General features: G+C 49.3%; 1 protein-coding gene across 3 annotated transcripts in view; it reads right to left on the bottom strand.

The window, feature by feature from the left end:
* nr6a1a (nuclear receptor subfamily 6, group A, member 1a) overlaps window positions 1–19953 on the bottom strand; it is a 78057-nt gene that overhangs the window by 12343 nt on the left and 45761 nt on the right. The window contains exons 1-2 of one of the 3 annotated variants that reach the window (XM_068311801.1): window positions 10883–11063; window positions 308–538 (exon numbers count right to left, since the gene is read on the bottom strand). In XM_068311801.1, coding sequence (XP_068167902.1) covers window positions 308–538; window positions 10883–10907 — 256 coding nt within the window. In that variant the 5' untranslated portion in view covers window positions 10908–11063. Of the gene's footprint in view, window positions 1–307; window positions 539–9493; window positions 9869–10882; window positions 11064–19953 lie in introns of those variants that run through there. The other 2 variants (XM_068311802.1, XM_068311800.1) reach the window with 2 other exon arrangements.

Raw genomic sequence — 19953 nt, 5'->3', positions numbered from 1 at the left:
GTAGTCAGGGTTTACTTAGGCTATAATGATCCAAACAAAAACTTTTACTTGACTTTGTTTTTTTACATCTGAGCTGGAGCTCATTTTGATACAGGTTACAGGTACTGAAGGAATAAGTTACTCTCCGTTTGTCTTGATTGACTGAATACGTCTGAACGCACCAGATGCTGACGTCTATTGTACGTAAAGACAAACTGTCCGGTCTCATTGAGGCAGTGGTGCAGACAGACTGACTCAGCCATTGCTGGTGACTAGAGATGCTCTTACACGTGATGGGCTCATGGAGGGTGGGGTGTCCACGCCGTACCTTTGCGGTTCATCCCCATTTGCAGACACTTGAGCAGGCGGCAGTACTGGCAGCGGTTGCGCTGCTTGCGTGACATCTCACAGTTCTTGTCGCGGCTGCAGCGGTACACGCGCTTGTTGCAGATGCTGCGCTTGAAGAAGCCCTTGCAGCCCTCGCAGGAGATGATGCCATAGTGCAGGCCTGTGGCGCGGTCCCCACAGATAAGGCAAGTTCGCTGGTCAGCTGGATCATCTGCAGGGGGTCAGGAGAACAGGAAGACTTCAGACACGTTTCTACACACACAGATTCATCCAAAGCCAAAAAGTAGTGGGTGAAAAACCTCGCTGAAGGCAGAAGTTTTTAATTGAGATCATGGGGGCAGTTGGGGCTTAAGCAGAGCCGAGGATCTGCTAATCCAAAGGAGTCTTAAGCTCCAAGTTTCATGATGTGAGAGTGGAGGTGGAACAGGAAAGAGGACAGGAAGCAGAGAGTCTGGTGTGTTCCTGAGCAGCTCTGACAGGAGACACCACCCCTCCTGGTGCCTCCTGCTCTCCTCTGAGGGCATCAGGACAAGTTCTCCTCCAAACCAGACCTCCGAGAACCAACGGCCACACCGGCCTGATGGACAACGACCTGCTGACGCTGGAAGTCTGTGGTCACAGCGTTGGAGACAGGGGGGGCATGTGATTGGACTGGTCTGATTGGACTCACAAACGTGGGAAGTGTTTCGATCTGAACAATATGATGCTTTTACCTTCAGGAGGACACAAACAGTGTATGCATCTGGATACCCCGCCACAAACACCTGGATGGAGGAGGTTCCACCTGTTGGTTGTTCATTTAAAGTGAAACACGACGTAAGGACAGCAACCAGACGACGCAGGAAGTAGACTCTCATTGGTCAGCCACCAACAAACGGGTATTTTCACAAACAGCGTAAATGAAACTGTTCATCAGGTCAAGACAGACTGAAACCGTCTCCATGGCGACAGAGTGACGTCAGCAGAGCAGGAAAAGGCAGCAACCAACCCTTCACACCAATCAATAGGTCTACCTCCTCCAGCTGGTACGTATATTAGCACCAGTGGGTAGAAATGTACCGACAAGCTATTAGCAAATGCTATTAGCACAAACAGAAAAAGAACAAAGACCCTCTGAAAGCGTCTGCAGCGCTCTGAGGGGTCGGGTCTCCAAACACTGATGGGGTTTGTCTGGTTCAACAACTCTTACTACAGACGATGTACCCCTACCAGACAGCGCCCCCTACTGACTCACACCTGTCACTGCAGACACACCTGGAGGTAACGCTCTCCAGACCAAACCAACGCCATAGCAACACAACGACCGAACGTCCTCAATGACGTCACTACCAGCAGGGGGCAGTGTTTTTAAGACGGTATTTAGAGTTGAGAGGGTGATGGTGTCACATGAGAACCTGAAGTGGTTTGAATGAAGGTCCACCAGTGAAGGATCTGATGGTCTTCACACAGACAGATGGAGAGGTTCCAGTTCCTCAGCCAGCTGAAGGCCACGGAACACACATCAGTGTCATTCAGCCTTATCTCACACACCCCCCCCCAGAAGAACACACCCCGCCCCCACTACCAGCCCAGCAGATGGGTTGGGTACCATGGTGACGGGAGCAGCAGACCGGTTTCCACAGGTCTGGTCTGCTTCTGACCTGCATCCACACTGGGATCGAACCAGCGGGGAACACGGAACCATGAGACAGGGTGGAGTCGGGGGGGTCGGCGTGGGTGGGGGGAACCTCTTCATCTTAAGGTTGGAGGTTCGAGCCCCAGTTACTGCTGCTGCACTGATATCTGAAGTCTGACTTGTTAAAGACTGGATTTAACAGAAACATCAGAAACAGGTGGAGATCAAACCGCCTCCCCCTGACAGAAACACAGCCTCAGGGTCGCTGACAGACAGACCCCGCCCCAACATGTCTGTTGTTTGATATATCAGTAGATTACTGTAATATTTGAAATATTGCTTTCCTGGTCATTGCATAATATTTTTATTATTTCAGACGCGGTGGGACAGGAACAAAAAAGGCGGGGCCTCCCGTTACTGAAGGTTAACCTGCACACCAAACTGCACCTGAAACCTGGTTCAGTTAAACCTGGTTCAGTTAAACCTGGTTCAGGTAAACCTGGTTCAGGTAAACCTGGTTCAGGTAAACCTGAATCATGACAATGCGTCTGCACCACATTAATGTACAGGTGTAAAATAACCGTTGTTCTTCTGGTATGTTTTGAACTATGTTTAGTTTGATTGTTGAACTGTCAAATATCTCTGATTGATTGATTGGTGATTGATGATTCATTAGTTGAGTTTGTGCCATTTGGGATCTCTAATGAAACCACACAGATTTATTTCCATGTTGTGACTTTTGTAAGTCGATTAGTTTCTATAAGTTTGTCAGCGAGCCGTTGTGATTCGATTTGTTTGATCATTCTGGATCAAATATGAGACATTAATCAATAATAGTGATCGTTTCATAACGTTTCTAATAGTGCAGCACTAGTGATGACGGGCCGGTGTGATGTCATCGTTATATTCAAACGGGGGTTTGATTTGGGGTCCAGCTCTTAGAGGCATTTGACTGAGGGGGGGCTAAGCCTTCAGAGAGCGGGGGCTTTCCTAGCGGGCTGCAGGGCTCATGTTCTAAAGGTAATTAGACGGAGGTGGGGGGCCACATGGCATAAAGCCTCTTCAGGATTACCACCGGGGACTACAGTACTCCTAAACCCAGAGACAGATTACCATTTAAATGGTGTGAGGTTTAAATGTGCTGCCTGCACAGGCTGCAGGGGAAGCCATACCATCCAGAGACAATGGACCCTGTCACGGTGACCCCCCCCCCGGGATTAAAATTTAACTCTTTGGTGATTAACTCAATACAGAAGTTAAGACGACTTGGAGGGGGAGAGCGACCAGCCGGAGAAACGCTGACTGTAACGACGACCTTTGTTACCACAGCGTTATCTCCTGACTCTAATGTCACTCTGATCATTATTTTCTGATGGTTACAAAAAAAAAAGCACCGCACCAGCACAAAATATATTAATCTATAACAGGAGACTAAGAAAACCAACAGATTGTAGATTAAATCTGAAAATCTTTGATCATTTTGCTCAAGCGATTCCCTATTAATGATGTAATCAGAATGATTAATCGATCAATCACTGCTGGTTGTGTATTACATGTAACTACATGTAATACACAACCTGAAACAATAGAATGTATGTAGGGGCGCGAGTCTCAGGGGTATGTGGGTAATTCAAACTGTCCAGGGACAGTCATTAATACCCCTGTCCACAGAGGGCGTCTGTCAGGTGTTCTCATATCATATCATCTCATATCCTTCATGGGGTTCAATGAGAACATTAAAGTGGGCAGAACCCTTAAGATAATGAAACCAGCTGATTGATTCCTTTATTGATCTAACTACACAAACATTCATTGATCACCCACAGGTGGTTTCAAAAAGAAGTGGTTTAGTCTTTAATGGAAGTGATGATGACGATGACGATGACGATGATGATGATGATGATGATGAGGGTCCATGAGCAGAACTATAACCGTCTATCCACATACGTTTGTACAGGATACTGAGTCTGAAGGCTCTAGAAAGCTCTAGAGCACGTGTCAAACTCAAGGCCCGGGGGCCGAATGTGGCCCTCCACATCATTCTAGGTGGCCCACGAGAGCATAAAAGGTCAGAGTGTCTAAAAATCAATAGGTCAAAAGTGTGCGTTGACCAAAACTCCATTTCCCACAATGCAGTAGTTCAGCCCATCTTAACTCTGACTAAACGTTGTGTACAAATTTAATGTCCTAACTTGTGTTCGATGTTATTTTTCTTTATTGATTGATAGTTTGATCCTTGATTGATGGAGTTCTGTGGGTTTAATAACCTGACAAATGAAAAGGATTTATGTTAGAACAGAGAAACAAACAAACATGTTTTTTCTGTCTAACTGTAATGTTTGGAACTAGAATCAGTCAGAAATTCAGTTATTTAACATTAAGGAGTAGTTACATTTAGTTACATTACACTGAGTTACATTTAGTTACATTTATTAGTTACATTAAGGAGTAGTTACATTTAGTTACATTACACTGAGTTACATTTAGTTACATTTATTAGTTACATTAAGGAGTAGTTACATTTAGTTACATTACACTGAGTTACATTTAGTTACATTTATTAGTTACATTAAGGAGTAGTTACATTTAGTTACATTACACTGAGTTACATTTAGTTACATTTATTAGTTACATTAAGGAGTAGTTACATTTAGTTACATTACACTGAGTTACATTTAGTTACATTTATTAGTTACATTAAGGAGTAGTTACATTTAGTTACATTTATTAGTTACATCTGGCCCTTTGAGGACAGCCGTGATGCTGGTGTGGCCCTTGGCAGAGCTTTGGGTCTTCCACATGGAGATGGAGACGGAGGAGCTGTTCCTCCATAACCTCCTGGTGGAGCTCCTTAGCTGCCGTGAGGTGTTCTGGGTGCTACTTCTGACAGGTTGGCTAGATGTTCCTGTCAGCATCACGCTGGAGCAGCGTCATCAAAGATGGAAGCAGCCATTTGTCTGGCCATGTGCTCATTCAGCGGAAACGTCAAAACCATATATTTCTCTGGCCACCCTTTGTGAAATGTCGACTTCCTTCACAGGTGGGAGGAGAACACAATAGCTGAGGGGCGCCTTCAAACCCGTCACCCCGTCTTTCAAGTGCATGGCCACCCTAAATACCGGCTGATTCACACCTTCACACACTGGATCCAGGATTGTTACATCCTAAGTCTCCTCCCTGTCCTGTCTGGTGATGACACTAAAATATTCATGACATCTACTCACTTTGTAGAAGCTTCTGTCTTCATCATGTCTGTGATAAGGTTCAGTCAGTCACTGCAGAACCATTTGAACTACACTCCATACTGCATTTCCTGCTTCGGTCGGCTCGTAGTGAACGATTGACCAACGACCACGAACGATGATCAACACGGAGACGCCATCGCCGTCAGGTCCGTTTGGACCGACGACCTAAACCCCTGTCCTCAGGTGTCCAACACAGGAACTCTGGGTAAATGACAGCGACTGCTTTCACTACTAAAACCTCCAGAGATTAGTTTTACTGACTTCAAAACTGGATCTCCCGAGAAAAAAAATGGGACAATCCATAATATTATGGACTATGACAGGCTTCAGGCTACAATTTACATCCCAGAACTTTTTTCCTTTGTCTTGAAAATTCCTGAATTCTTGCATAATTATAAAATAAAACCTGCATAGGTGAAGTAATGCACTCCACTGAGTGCCGTTCTAGTTACTGTTTAGATTATCGTTTTCAGTTTGAGTTTCAATCCATCATCCATCCATCCATCCATCATCCATCCATCCATCCATCCATCCATCCAATCTGTTGTAGTTCGAGTGAACGTAGGAAAAACCAAAGCTCTCTGCCTGAACACAGCTCCGTAAACCTTTTCTGATTGGTTAAATAAAAACAGTTTTGGTGTATTTGAGGTTTTTTTCTACTAGAGGCGTTTCTGAAGCTCAGGTCAGTCTGTGGTCTCCGGTTCCAGCTGAAGATCTGATTTCATCTCCTCAGCTGAAGCCACCGGTAGGAGTTGGACGTGTGCATCTGACAACACATAGTAGTTAGTGGTGGGGCTTTACTATGGGAGTGTAGGGGAGTCAAAGACCTCTGGTCGGATGGACTCTACACGCGTGTGTGTCGAACCGGTGAGCACAGCAGAGGTGAGGCGAGTCCGTACCGTAGGCGAGTCAGTACCGTAGGCGAGTCAGTACCGTAGGCGAGTCAGTACCGTAGGCGAGTCAGTACCGTAGGCGAGTCAGTACCGTAGGCGAGTCAGTACCATGAGTGAGTCAGTGCCATGGGAGTCCATCCGTATTAATGAGTCTTCCACCCGTGTTATCTAACGTGTTCGTCCAGCCTGCGTGAACACGTCACACAGCTAACGATGAGGTCAGGGGACATGACGGATGTGGCAGGATGGGAGGGGCTAACACAAGATGCTGTCAGTGGAATTATGGGAAACGCAGGAGCAAGTGTTTATGAAGCTTCAAACACAAGAGAGTCAAATCCAGTCAAACCCAGACTCTCAGATTTACTTCTGAACACTTTTCAACATTTTCAAAGAAATTTAAAACCAAAGTCAAGATTTTTCTCTTCACTGTTTGAAGTTGTTAATGGACCACGGATGGATGCTTGAACACATTAGAGTACAGAAACACTCACGCCTACACGCATCAACACGCGTGACTTCACCTCATCGCGGATATTTGGTTGGCAGTCATGTGATTCCGTACAAGCATCCTATTGGCTGACAGCATCAGGACGTGTTCTACGTTCCGTGTCGGACGTCTGTGAGACACTCACGTGTTTAAACAGCCTGTCAGAGTGTTTTAGAGGTAAGACAGATAGAAGGTGGTTTAATGTCAGTGTGGGGGGGGTGTTCAGGGTTAATATCAGTATGGGGGGGTTCAGAAACGTAATAAGGTTGATATTTTTAATTTATATTACTGCTAAATGTATAAGATGATTTTGTAGAGGGAAGAATGTGGTTGTAACTATCAGAAGCGTGTGAATGCGTGTGAATGCATGTGGATGCGTGTGAATGCGTGTGAATGCGTGTGAATGCGTGTGAATGCATGTGGATGCGTGTGAATGCGTGTGAATGCGTGTGGATGCGTGTGAAGCCTCAGAGGAACACGCATCAGATAACAGATGACGTGACAATGACGGCTGAGGTGAGAATAAAGACTCTAAAAGCAGCGCTTCATCTTGAACTCCACCCTCTCTGCTTCAGCTGAAGAACCCCCGATGCTATGTGACACACACACACACACACACACACACACACACACACACACACACACACACACACACACACACCCCCCGGGGCCCATTAAAGGCTGCATTGTTTCCCAGGGGTCAGCCTGGGTTTCATTCCAAACTAACGCAAACCAGGAAATGCGAGTCGAGCCTTTTAAAGCCGTCACTCCCCAAGACGAACGACACTGTTGTCCCCCCCAGCTCCCGGTGGGTCCCCACAAATGTCCACCATACACCCCCCCACCGACGCCGCTGAAATGTCCCAGAAACCCCCGCCGGAGGTCTTCCTGCCTCCTGACGGCATCGCGGTCAAACAGCAGCGGGCTGAGGGAGCACGGCATGCTGGGATGCGTCCAGGCCAGAGCCCCCCCTTTGTGTGACACACAAAGGCAGATGCGTGGTGTAAAGCCCCTTTGAGGGCCGCCGGGGCAGCGGGGCCGGTGCTGAAGAGCTGCCCTCCAGGTTTTGTTGTGGGCTTTCCATCACAATCGCCCCGAGCGGAGGAAGGGCGCGGGGGCTGCTGTACTTTTCCGCTCCCAGCCCCCCCCCCGTTCTCCCCTCATATCTCATCCTTTCCTCTTGCACTTATCTGAGCTACCTGAGGGTCACACACACACACACACACACACACACACACACACACACACACACACACACACACACACACACACACTGTGATGCTAATCTTAAAGCTAAAGTGAATGCGGGTGTAGATTGTCTTCATTGGGGGGGGGGGACAATGGTGACCTGTTGACATTGCTGTGGTGATAATATACACCCAGGCTTGAAGCTAACGCATTAGCATTGAGTCGTAGCACACCAAAGGCTCCACACTAATGCTATGCTAATTCCAGCCACATGGAAGCTATTTTGTTAACTAATGTGGGAAAGGCCTCGGCTGTGGGGGGGCTGTGGGGGGGCTGTGGGGGGGCTGTGGGGGGGTCCGCCTCGTTTGCATACGCAAAGATGGTTTAATGAGATTGGATTCAACATAGCGGCACATGGAGAACATTAGGGATGGTTCCCCCCGCTGTCACTGGTGATAGGCTCTGATCACACAGATCCATGCCTGGGGGGTAACGGAACATGTCCTGTTGAAACATCATCCATACCAGAACCAGAGCTGCTGGTCCAAGCTCCAGCAGCTCTGGTTCTGGTTCTGGTCCAAACACACACCTGGGGTGTGACTCTGAGCAGGTGGGGGGGTGGGGGGGAGTGACAACACGCGTGTTTGCAGTGCATCCGGTCAAACCTGCATGAATGTGTGTGCTGGGGGTGGGGTGGGGGTGGAAACAACACACACGCCCTCCAGAGACGAGCTCTGCTGTCCGGTTTGGTCAGGCGGGGGGGGGGGTCACACCAACGCGTTTCAGCGGAGACAGGAAACACACGGCTGAAACGGGCTTCTGCCTATTTATAGGAACAGAATTGGAGTCTGAAGAGCCTCTGACCCCCCCCCCCCAGCGCTGCTATTGATCCTCTGTGGCATCAGCGTAAGACCCCCCAACCATACCTTCTACACCCGCGGGGCTCTGGGGTGGATTTCCCTCTGAAATAACGCATCTCCATCATCAGACCATCAGAACAGAGAAGGGCTTCCAGCGGGGGGGGGTACAGCAGGAGTGTGGACAAACCCCCGACCAACATGGCTGCTGGCTGAAGGATTAACACGAGGGGGAGGGGACGCATACAGTAAAATGGTTCCTCCACATGCCTCTCAGTGCTTTAAAGGAAGCCCCCCAGCGACACGCCGCTGGAGGCGTGTTAGAACGAAGACCAGCAGCACTGGTGTCACGGGTCCAGCGTGACCCAGAACACGGGTGTGGAGAGTCGCTCAGTTCACGGACCAACGGTCAGAGACCACCCCCCCACGTGTCCACAAAACAGTCACAGCACGTTCTGGGCGTGTGCAACACCGATGATGATGATGGTGATGATGAAGGTGATGGTGATGTCACCGCGGCTACATAACGGCGTCCCAGAGTTCCATCCACCGCCACACCAGAACGCGTCAGAACACACCAACAGCACCTGAAGGCATCACGACGTGCACCCCCGCCTGGGCTGAGAACCCACAACCCCTCCCAGCGCCGACACCCAGAGCAGCGACGCCCCGGATCGCTGACACACACACACACACACACACACACACACACACACACACACACACACCATCATGGTCTCCATGGCGACTTCAGGCCAGATAGTCTCTCAAAGGTCTTCATTTACTTAAATGAATACGAAGCAACACCCCCAGAAAGAGGTTAAAATACACAACCAGGCTGCACTCGGACATGACCCCCCCACGCCGGGCTCTCCTCTCACCTTCCCATGTGTCCATTTCATGCTTCTCCCGTCTGCCTGGCCTCCATTAACGCTGGCCCCCGCTGCAGAGACGTCTCCAGCGACCTCCCTCCTCCAGCGCCGGCCCTCCTCTGGCCACAGCTGCTGCGCCGCAGCCCACTGACCGCTTTACTGCTGGTCACATGACCGCAGAGTTCAAGCCCCGGGGTCACGGCCTGCCCGCGGCTCCAATGACAGCCAGGGGTTATCTGAGTGGAACTGATAGTCCTATTTTGGCTGCCCAACAATGCTGCTCCCCGTTCCAGCCCTGCTCCAAATTAGCCCCCAGTCCAGCCCCCGGTGGTCCTGAGGCGGCTGCAGTGAACGCCCGAGCACAAACCGCTCCACGCTGACCAAACACTCACATGTTCACTGATTAAAACACTCAGCGGAGCGTGGAGGAGGTGTGGGCTGGAGGTTCCCCACAGGTTCCTGAGCACCAATCAGAAGGAGCCCTGCTCCGTTACGTCCTCCATGTTTCCTGCACACGTATGTACAGTACAGCAGGTGGACACGCGTCACCACCACAGCCCACCCACACCTGAACCAGACGCCTCTCTGAACGCCGTCTTCATCTTAGTTTTCATTTCTATTGTTGCCCAGCAACCGTCACCGGCGGAGACGCTCTGACTCGCGTTCCTCCAGCTTCACCCCCGTGTGAAACGACCGCCTGAACAGAATCGCTTCACGTTCTCTGCTCCAAAAGGACAGACCGCTTCTCATCAGTGTGTGTGGAATGTGTGTGTGTGGAATGTGTGTGTGTGGAATGTGTGTGTGTGGAATGTGTGTGAAGACACAAACAAACAAACAAACAAACACACCCTGACTGGCTTTGGGTAATCTAATCCTTAATCCAGTCGCCGTGTGACCCAGACGATCATCCAGACCGACTCCATGAGGATCCGGGTCGGATCATTAACAACTTCTGCAACAACAACAACAACTACACACAGAGTCCACGTGTTCTGGACACCACCGTAAGAGAGTCCACGTGTTCTGGACACCACCGTAAGAGAGTCCACGTGTTCTGGACACCACCGTAAGAGAGTCCACGTGTTCTGGACACCACCGTAAGAGAGTCCACGTGTTCTGGACACCACCGTAACACAATCAGTGTTGGTGCACCAGGTCTGGTTTCATCAGAAGGTCCTTCACACGCGGCATTCCATTCATGCTGACCTCAGTTTGTGTATCAGCCCCCAATGCAGGGCTGGTGCTACTGGAACACCTTGTTTGGTAGGCTAGCTGAGTGTGTGTAGGCTAACTGAGTGTGTGTAGGCTAGCTGAGTGTGTGTAGGCTAACTGAGTGTGTGTGCTAACCGTTCCTGACCCCATCGGTCCTGAGAACACGGGCAGTTGGTCTGTCCTTACCTTCCAGATCGTTCTCCTCCTTCATGCCCCCCGGCGGCCGGCTGCAGGGCCCATAGCCATGAGCCTCCAGTGTGTCCCCGCTGTGCCACGCCCTACACCTGATGCTCTGCTCCCAGCAGCCCCGTGGCTTCAGAGCCACGCCCTACACCTGACGCTCTGCTCCCAGCAGCCCCGTGGCTTCAGAGCCTCTAAACAGACCATGGTGCAGGAGCGTCCTGATCACTCAGCCGGGTCCCTGCCCACCCCCTGAAGCTCCACCCCTCTAATACCACTTGTTTACTCTCAAAGCCGGAGCAACAAGCCCACCCCACCCTGCCCCGCCCCCCAGGGCCCAACCCCCCATGAGAATGTTAATGACCTGGCCCAACTCACATATGAGGAGCTTTTCTCATTCAAATGCACAGAGATGCTGTGAATGCTAACGCGGCGGCACAGGTGGAGCTGTCGCTCCCGCACTTGTTGCTGGGGTCAAAGGTAGTCCCGCCGTCTCCACGGCAACGCCACACTAACACCATAAGAGTCTGCTGCCATATGTCGCGTGATCCACGGAGGGCTTACGACAGGGCTACAGCCTGACATAACCCTACGTCTGCATGTAGACATGTGGCTAGCACTCAGGCTAGTGTTCACGCTAAAGGCTAGTGTTCAAGCTAGCACTCACACTAGAGGCTAGTGTTCATGCTAGAGTCTAGCTTTTACGCTAGAGGCTAGTGTTCATGCTAGAAGCTAGCTTTCACGCTAAAGGCTAGTGTTCACGCGACAGGCTAATACTCACGCTACAGGCTATTTTTCACACTAGTGCTCATGCTACAGGCTAGTGTCAATGCTACAGGCTAATGCCCACAGTGGAAGCTAGTCTTCACACTAGAGGCTAGTGTTCATGCTAGTGCTCACGCTACAGGCTAGTGTTCACACTACAGGCTAGTGTTCACACTAGAGGCTAGCATTCACGATAAAGGCTAGTGCTCACGCTAGCGGCTGGCGTTCATGCTAGTGCTCACGGTAGAGGCTAGTATTCACGCTAGATGAACACTAGATGCTAGTGTTCATGCGACAGGGTGATGCTCATGCTACAGGATAGTGTTCACCCCTTGTGCTCACACTAGAGGCTAGTGTTCATGCTAGTGCTCGCGCTAGAGGCTAGTGTTCACGCTAGGGTTCACGCTAGAAGCTGGTGTTCATGCTAGTGCTCACACAACAGGCTAAAGCTCATGCTACAGGATAGTGTTCACCCTATTGCTCACGTTAGAGGCTAGTGGTCACGATAGTGTTCACACTAGAGGCTAGCATTCACGCTAAAGGCTAGTGTTGACACTACAAGCTATCGTTGACACTAGTGCTCAGGCTAGAGGCTAGTGCTCATGCTAGAGGCTATTATTCACGCTATTGTTCATGCCAGAGGCTAGTGCTCACGGTAGAGGCTAGTATTCACGCTAGATGAACACTAGATGCTAGTGTTCATGCGACAGGGTAATGCTCATGCTACAGGATAGTGTTCACCCCTTGTGCTCACACTAGAGGCTAGTGTTCATGCTAGTGCTCACGCTAGAGGCTAGTGTTCATGCTAGTGCTCACGCTAGAGGCTAGTGTTCACGCTAGGGTTCACGCTAGAAGCTGGTGTTCATGCTAGTGCTCACTGTAGAGGCTAGTGGTCATGCAAGAGGCTAGTGATCACGATAGTGCTCACGCTAAAGGCTAGTGTTTATGCTAGTGCTTACACTAGAGGCTAGTGTTCACGCTACTGCTCACGCGACAGGCTAAAGCTCATGCTACAGGATAGTGTTCACCCTATTGCTCACGTTAGAGGCTAGTGGTCACGATAGTGCTCACGCTAGAGGCTAGCATTCACGCTAAAGGCTCGTGTTCACACTACAGGCTATTGTTGACACTAGTGCTCAGGCTAGAGGCTAGTGTTCACACTAAAGGCTATTGTTCACAATAGTGTTCAGGCTAGTATTCACGCTATTGTTCATGCCAGAGGCTAGTGCACACGCTAGAAGCTAGCATTCATGCTACTGTTTCACGCTAGAGGCTAGTATTCATGCTAGTGTTCACGCTAGAGGCTAGTGTTCATGCTAGTGCTCACACGACAGGCTAATGCTCATGCTACAGGATAGTGTTTACCCTAGTGCTCACGTTAGAGGCTAGTGGTCACGATAGTGCTCACACCAGAGGCTAGCATTCACGCTAAAGGCTAGTGTTGACACTACAGGCTATTGTTGACACTAGTGCTCAGGCTAGAGGCTACTTCACGCTATTGTTCACGCCAGAGGCTAGTGCACACGCTAGAGGCTAGCATTCATGCTAGTCTTCACGGTAGAGGCTAGTGATCACGCTAAAGGCTAATGATCACGCTAGAGGCTAGTGTTCTTGCTAGCGCTCATGCGACAGGCTAATGCTCATGCTACAGGATAGTGTTCACCCTAGTGCTCACGTTAGAGGCTAGTGGTCACGATAGTGCTCACGCTAGAGGCTAGCATTCACGCTAAAGGCTCGTGTTCACACTACAGGCTATTGTTGACAGTAGTGCGCCGGCTAGAGGCTAGTATTCACGCTATTGTTCACGCCAGAGGTTAGTGCACACGCTAGAGGCTAGCATTCACACTAGTGTTCACGGTAGAGGCTAGTGATCACGCTAGAGGTTAGTGTTCATGTTAGTGCTCATGCGACAGGCTAATGCTCATGCTACAGGATAGTGTTCACCCTAGTGCTCACGTTAGAGGCTAGTGGTCACGATAGTGCTCGCGCTAGAGGCTAGCATTCATGTTAAAGGCTAGTGTTGACACTACAGGTTAGTGTTGACACCAGTGCTCAGGCTAGTGCTCACGCTAGAGGCTAGCATTCACGCTAGTGTTCACGCTAGAAGCTGGTGTTCATGCTAGTGCTCACTGTAGAGGCTAGTGGTCATGCTAGAGGCTAGTGATCACGATAGTGCTCACGCTAAAGGCTAGTGTTTATGCTAGTGCTTAAACTACAGGCTAGTGTTCACGCTACTGCTCATGCGACAGGCTAAAGCTCATGCTACAGGAGAGTGTTCACCCTAGTGCTCACGGTAGAGGCTAGTGATCACGCAACAGGCTAGTATTCACGCTAGTGTTCACTCTCGAGGCTAGTGATCACGCTAAAGGCTAGTGATCACGCTAGAGGCTAGTGTTCATGCTAGTGCTCATGCGACAGGCTAATGCTCATGCTACAGGATAGTGTTCACCCTAGTGCTCACGTTAGAGGCTAGTGGTCACGATAGTGCTCACACTAAAGGCTAGCATTCATGTTCAAGGCTAGTGTTGACACTACAGGTTAGTGTTGACACTGGTGCTCTGGCTAGAGGCTAGTGCTCACGCTAGAGGCTAGCATTCACGCTAGTGTTCACGCTAGAGGCTAGTATTCATGCTAGTGTTCACGCTAGAGGCTAGTGCTCACGTGACAGGCTAATCCTCATGCTACAGGATAGTGTTCACCCTAGTGCTCACGCTAAAGGCTAGTGTTCACACTAAAGGCTATTGTTCACAATAGTGTTCAGGCTAGTATTCACGCTATTGTTCATGCCAGAGGCTAGTGCACACGCTAGAAGCTAGCATTCATGCTACTGTTTCACGCTAGAGGCTAGTATTCATGCTAGTGTTCAAGCTAGAGGCTAGTGATCACGCTAAAGGCTAGTGATCACGCTAGAGGCTAGTGTTCATGCTAGTGCTCATGCGACAGGCTAATGCTCATGCTACAGGATAGTGTTCACCCTAGTGCTCACGTTAGAGGCTAGTGGTCACGATAGTGCTCACGCTAGAGGCTAGCATTCATGTTCAAGGCTAGTGTTGACACTACAGGTTAGTGTTGACACTAGTGCTCTGGCTAGAGGCTAGTGCTCACGCTAGAGGCTAGCATTCACGCTAGTGTTCACGCTAGAGGCTAGTATTCATGCTAGTGTTCACGCTAGAGGCTAGTGCTCACGTGACAGGCTAATCCTCATGGTACAGGATAGTGTTCACCCTAGTGCTCACGCTAAAGGCTAGTGTTCACACTAAAGGCTATTGTTCACAATAGTGTTCAGGCTAGTATTCACGCTATTGTTCATGCCAGAGGCTAGTGCACACGCTAGAAGCTAGCATTCATGCTACTGTTTCACGCTAGAGGCTAGTATTCATGCTAATGTTCACGCTAGAGGCTAGTGTTCATGCTAGTGCTCACACGACAGGCTAATGCTCATGCTACAGGATAGTGTTCACCCTAGTGCTCACGTTAGAGGCTAGTGGTCATGCTAGAGGCTAGCATTCACGCTAGTGTTCACGCTCGAGGCTAGTGCTCACGTTAGAGGCTAGTGGTCACGATAGTGCTCGCGCTAGAGGCTATTATTCACGCTATTGTTCACACCAGAGGCTAGTGCACACGCTAGAAGCTAGCATTAACGCTAGTGTTCACGCTAGAGGCTAGTGTTCATGCTAGTGCTCACACGACAGGCTAATGCTCATGCTACAGGATAGTGTTTACCCTAGTGCTCACGTTAGAGGCTAGTGGTCACGATAGTGCTCATGCTAGAGGCTAGTATTCACGCTAAAGGCTAGTGTTCACACTACAGGCTATTGTTGACACTAGTGCTCAGGCTAGAGGCTAGTGGTCACGTTATTGTTAATGCCAGAGGCTAGTGCACACACTAGAAGCTAGCATTCACGCTAGTGTTCACGCTAGAGGCTATTATTCATGCTATTGTTCACGCCAGAGGCTAGTGCACATGCTAGAGGCTAGTATTCACGCTTGTGTTCACGCTCGAGGCTAGTGATCACTCTAGAGGCTAGTGATCATGCTAATGCTCATGCTACAGGATAGTGTTCATCCTAGTGCTCACGTTAGAGGCTAGTGGTCACGATAGTGCTTGCGCTAGAGGCTAGCATTCACGCTAAAGGCTAGCATTCACGCTATTGTTCATGCTAGTGGCTAGTGCACACGCTAGAGGCAAGCATTCAAGCTACTGTTCATGCTAGTGGCTAGTGCACACGCTAGAGGCTAACATTCACGCTATTGTTCATGCTAGTGGCTAGTGCACACGCCGGAGGCTAGCATTCAAGCTACTGTTCATGCTAGTGGCTAGTGCACACGCTAGAGGCTAGCATTCACGCTAGAGGCTAGCATTCACGCTATTGTTCACGCTAGAGGCTAGCATTCACACCAGCGGCCCCTCTACGTCCACGCAGCGGTTCGACCTTCGACGACACCTGAAGTGTGTTCAGACGTCCGGTCGACTCGTTCGGTTTTCTTTAGTCTCTGCAGAAAATCCCCTTCAGAGACAGGAGGAGGGGATGGAAGCAGGGATCAAGATTCTGTTGGGGTCTCAGGATAATCTGCCCTGACTCTAATCCAGAACACTGGGGCAGTTGTGGGCGCTTCATTTAGGGGTAACGGCTGGTGACCTGTCAGGTGACTTTTCAAAATAAAACATCTTTAGTCTGGTAAAAAAAAAGAAAGTCAAACGTCCTGCGCTCGAGGTACCCGGTACCTGTCCTGCGACCAGGTACCGGGTCGCTGGGGACCACTCGTCCCGTCACATGCTAGTGTTCACGCTAGTGGCTAACTTTCCCACTAGAGGCTAGCGTTCACGCCTCTCGGACCGGGACACGCAGACGGAGGGGGTAAACCAACACAAACCAGGAACAAAGATTTCTATTCCTAAACACAAACTGTGAGCTTCATTCAGAGCATGGTGACCCCCCCATGCCAGCAGAAACAGAACACAGGTTAGCTGCTGCTAGCAACACCCTGTCTGCTAACACGCTAATGCTAATAGAGAATCAAACGGATCCACACCGGACGGAGTCGTGGGCGCCATCTGTCACCCTTGACCTCAGCAGATTCCCCCCCGGCGGGGAGGATGAACGCCTTTAACCTTGAGCCAGAGTGGGGGCCCCGTTCTTTTGATAATCTGTTGTCATGTCCGAGGACCTAGGGCCGGGGTCCAGGGGCCGGGGGCCCAGGGCCCAGGGCCATGCGTCAGGGGACAGAGGATGTAAAGCAGGTCCACTGACCAGTGCTCCACATCTCCCTCTTGTTGGTGATCAGACTCAGTAATCCGTTATCATTATCTATGTCCAACATGTCTCTTTATTTTATCCTCAGGTGAGAATAAAATAACATTTGTAAACCCAGCTGGTCCCAGCTGGCGGTGGTATCTACTTTAAATCGTTTTCAAAAAACTGTTGGATAAATACATTTGATAATTCAAATATTTCAATTTTGAAACATTTAACTAGAAAACTGCTTCAGTCAAAATGAGATAAAATGAACACGATAAGGTTTTACCTACATGTCAATATTTTATAGTCGTGGGTTTTCGTTGCGTTTGCAGGACCAGACGTGTTTCCTGACTGCTGTGTCTCAGTCTGAAAACATGTTCTAGATCAAAACCCAGATTTAGTGACAAATACTTTAGTGTCGACTCAAATCACCAGTGAGAAACAGCCTGTGTGACAGGAAATACCTCCCCTCACCACCAGGTGGCGCCGATCTGCGGTCCGCTGCCAAAAACAGAAGCCGTGTGAGTGGAGATGAACAAAGCTTTGTGATGAAGACGTGGTGTCCACACATTCTCCTCCAGACTGACTGATGTTGGTGGTCTTTAATGGAGGAGCTGCTGACAGGTTAAGACGGGATTTTTAGTCTCCACACAGCTTAAAACACCTCCTGCTGCTCACAGGAAAACACTCCCTGTGGCAGCTCCACATGAAGTAGGGACAGTTTCACCAAACACCAGTGAGAATTAAACAGGATGAATTAAACAGGATGAATTAAACAGGATGAATTAAACAGGATGAATTAAACAGGATGAATTAAACAGGATGAATTAAACAGGATGAATTAAACAGGATGAAGCTGTCTGCAGTGGAACGCTCGTCAGAGGCGTTCTTTGATGGCTGGAACAAACTCCAACCATTCAGCTGGAAACAACAGCGACACCGACACCGCACCTGAGGTGGCCTGAACACTCCTGAACACTCCTGATCACTCCTGATCACTCCTGAACACTCCTGATCACTCCTGATCACCCCTGATCAATCCTGATCACTCCTGATCACTCCTGATCACTCCTGAACACTCCTGATCACTCCTGATCAATCCTGATCACTCCTGATCACTCCTGATCATTCCTGATCACTCCTGATCACTCTTGATCACTCTTGATCACTCTTTATCACTCCTGATCACTCCTGGTCACTCTTGATCACTCCTGGTCACTCTTGATCACTCCTGATCACTCTTGATCACTCTTGATCACTCCTGATCACTCCTGATCACTCTTGATCACTCCTGATCACTCCTGATCACTCTTGATCACTCCTGATCACTCATGATCACTCCTGAACACTCCTGATCACTTCTGATCAATCCTGAACACTCCTGATCACTCCTGATCAATCCTGATCACTCCTGATCACTCCTGACCCTCCTGTGATTCGTCCGGGGCTCAGAGGAGCTGTTCTCTGCATTTCCCTGAACACGGGGGCAACAAAGGTCTTTTGTTTAAGCCCATCCCCCGCCGCCCAGCGTCCCCACCCCTCACACAAAGAGCTGCAGGAAGAACAGGAAGAGGACACACAGGTTCTCACCAGAACGCACCAGGATACAAATCACCACCAGCCCACATCCAGAGCTCAAGGTGAGAACCCACGTCCTGGAAGAAGTTCCAGGTTGTTGGGACGACGTTGGGACGGCGTTAGGGACGGCGTTAGGGACGGCGTTGGGACGATGTTGGGACGGCGTTGGGACAACGTTGGGATGGCGCTGGGGACGGCGTTGGGGACGGCGTTGGGATGGCGTTGGGACGACGTTGGAGACGGTGTTGGGATGGCGTAGGGACAAACCCATCCTGTGGACACAACCATGTTTAAAATCATGGTTGTGTCTCAGAGCGCTCCACAGAACAGCCTCCGGCTGAAGCACCGCTTCAGTGAAGCCCTGCTTCAGTGCTTCACTCTGCTTTAGCTGCACACTGGTGTCTGTAGGCTGGGGGGCCGGCTCCTGTGCTCTGAGGCTCTCTGTGATGCCCCCCCCCCCGGTCACCCATTCAGGTCCACTCCTGCAGATTAGATTTACAACGGTCCACCTTATGTCCCAGAATGCATCAGTCCAGTCCTGGTGAGCTGTCGATCGATGCAGCTGTTCTCTGCCTGAACCTCCAGGGGGCACATAAACCGGGGGTGACCCGGTCACCACGCTGGCCTTAGTGGCCACTGAAGCAGCAGCTCACGTGAGCCCCCCCCCAGAAGACATCCATCATGTTTAACGCTTCTGATGAACACAAACCGTTCAGAAATCCTTTCAATCTGAAATCCATTTCAGGTGCATTGTGGGTCATGTTCTCTCATTCACCACAAGATACAAATCTAATATATCCAATATTTAAACTAACAATGTTTTAAATTAACTAGTTTTAAACTAACAAGATTTTTAAACTAACTAGTTTCTGAAGTGACTGACTAATTAACCCACTAGGTTTAGAACTAATTAGGTTCTAAACTAACTCGGTTTTGAACTAACTCGGTAGGTTTTGAATTATTATTCAACATAAACATTGTATTTATATTTATGTTAGTATTTAATTATTTTAGTTTATTATATTTGTTGACACTGTTTATGTTTAGAGTGTTTTCCGTACTATAAGGCTTATCTAAAAGCCTTTAATTTTCTCAATTTCTTATAATTCAATGTGTCTTATATACGAAAAAAGCTTTAAAATAGACCATTCACTGAAGATGAGTTCTCAGAAGCGTTATATCATCCAGTGCACCTTATGTATGAAAAAAAGATTTAAACAGGCCATTCATTGAAGGTGCACCTTATAATCCAGTGTGCCTTATAGTGCGGAAAATACTGTACATTGTATGTTTGCACTTTGACACCAATCGTGCTCTACGGGCTTTCTTTTGCCCCTTGGGGACTGATGTAGTCCTTTGAATTGAATTGAACTGAAATCTGACTGGAGGTCATTTTACTCAGGAAGTCATCACATAAAGATCAGCAGTCTGGTTAAATGTCAGGAAATACAAGTCTAGTTCACCACGTGGAGAATTAATACACCGTGAACCAGT

The sequence above is a fragment of the Antennarius striatus genome, chromosome 3, assembly GCF_040054535.1.
Source record: "Antennarius striatus isolate MH-2024 chromosome 3, ASM4005453v1, whole genome shotgun sequence".
Classification (NCBI taxonomy): Eukaryota; Metazoa; Chordata; class Actinopteri; order Lophiiformes; family Antennariidae; genus Antennarius; species Antennarius striatus.
This window is presented reverse-complemented; position numbering and strand designations above follow the sequence as displayed.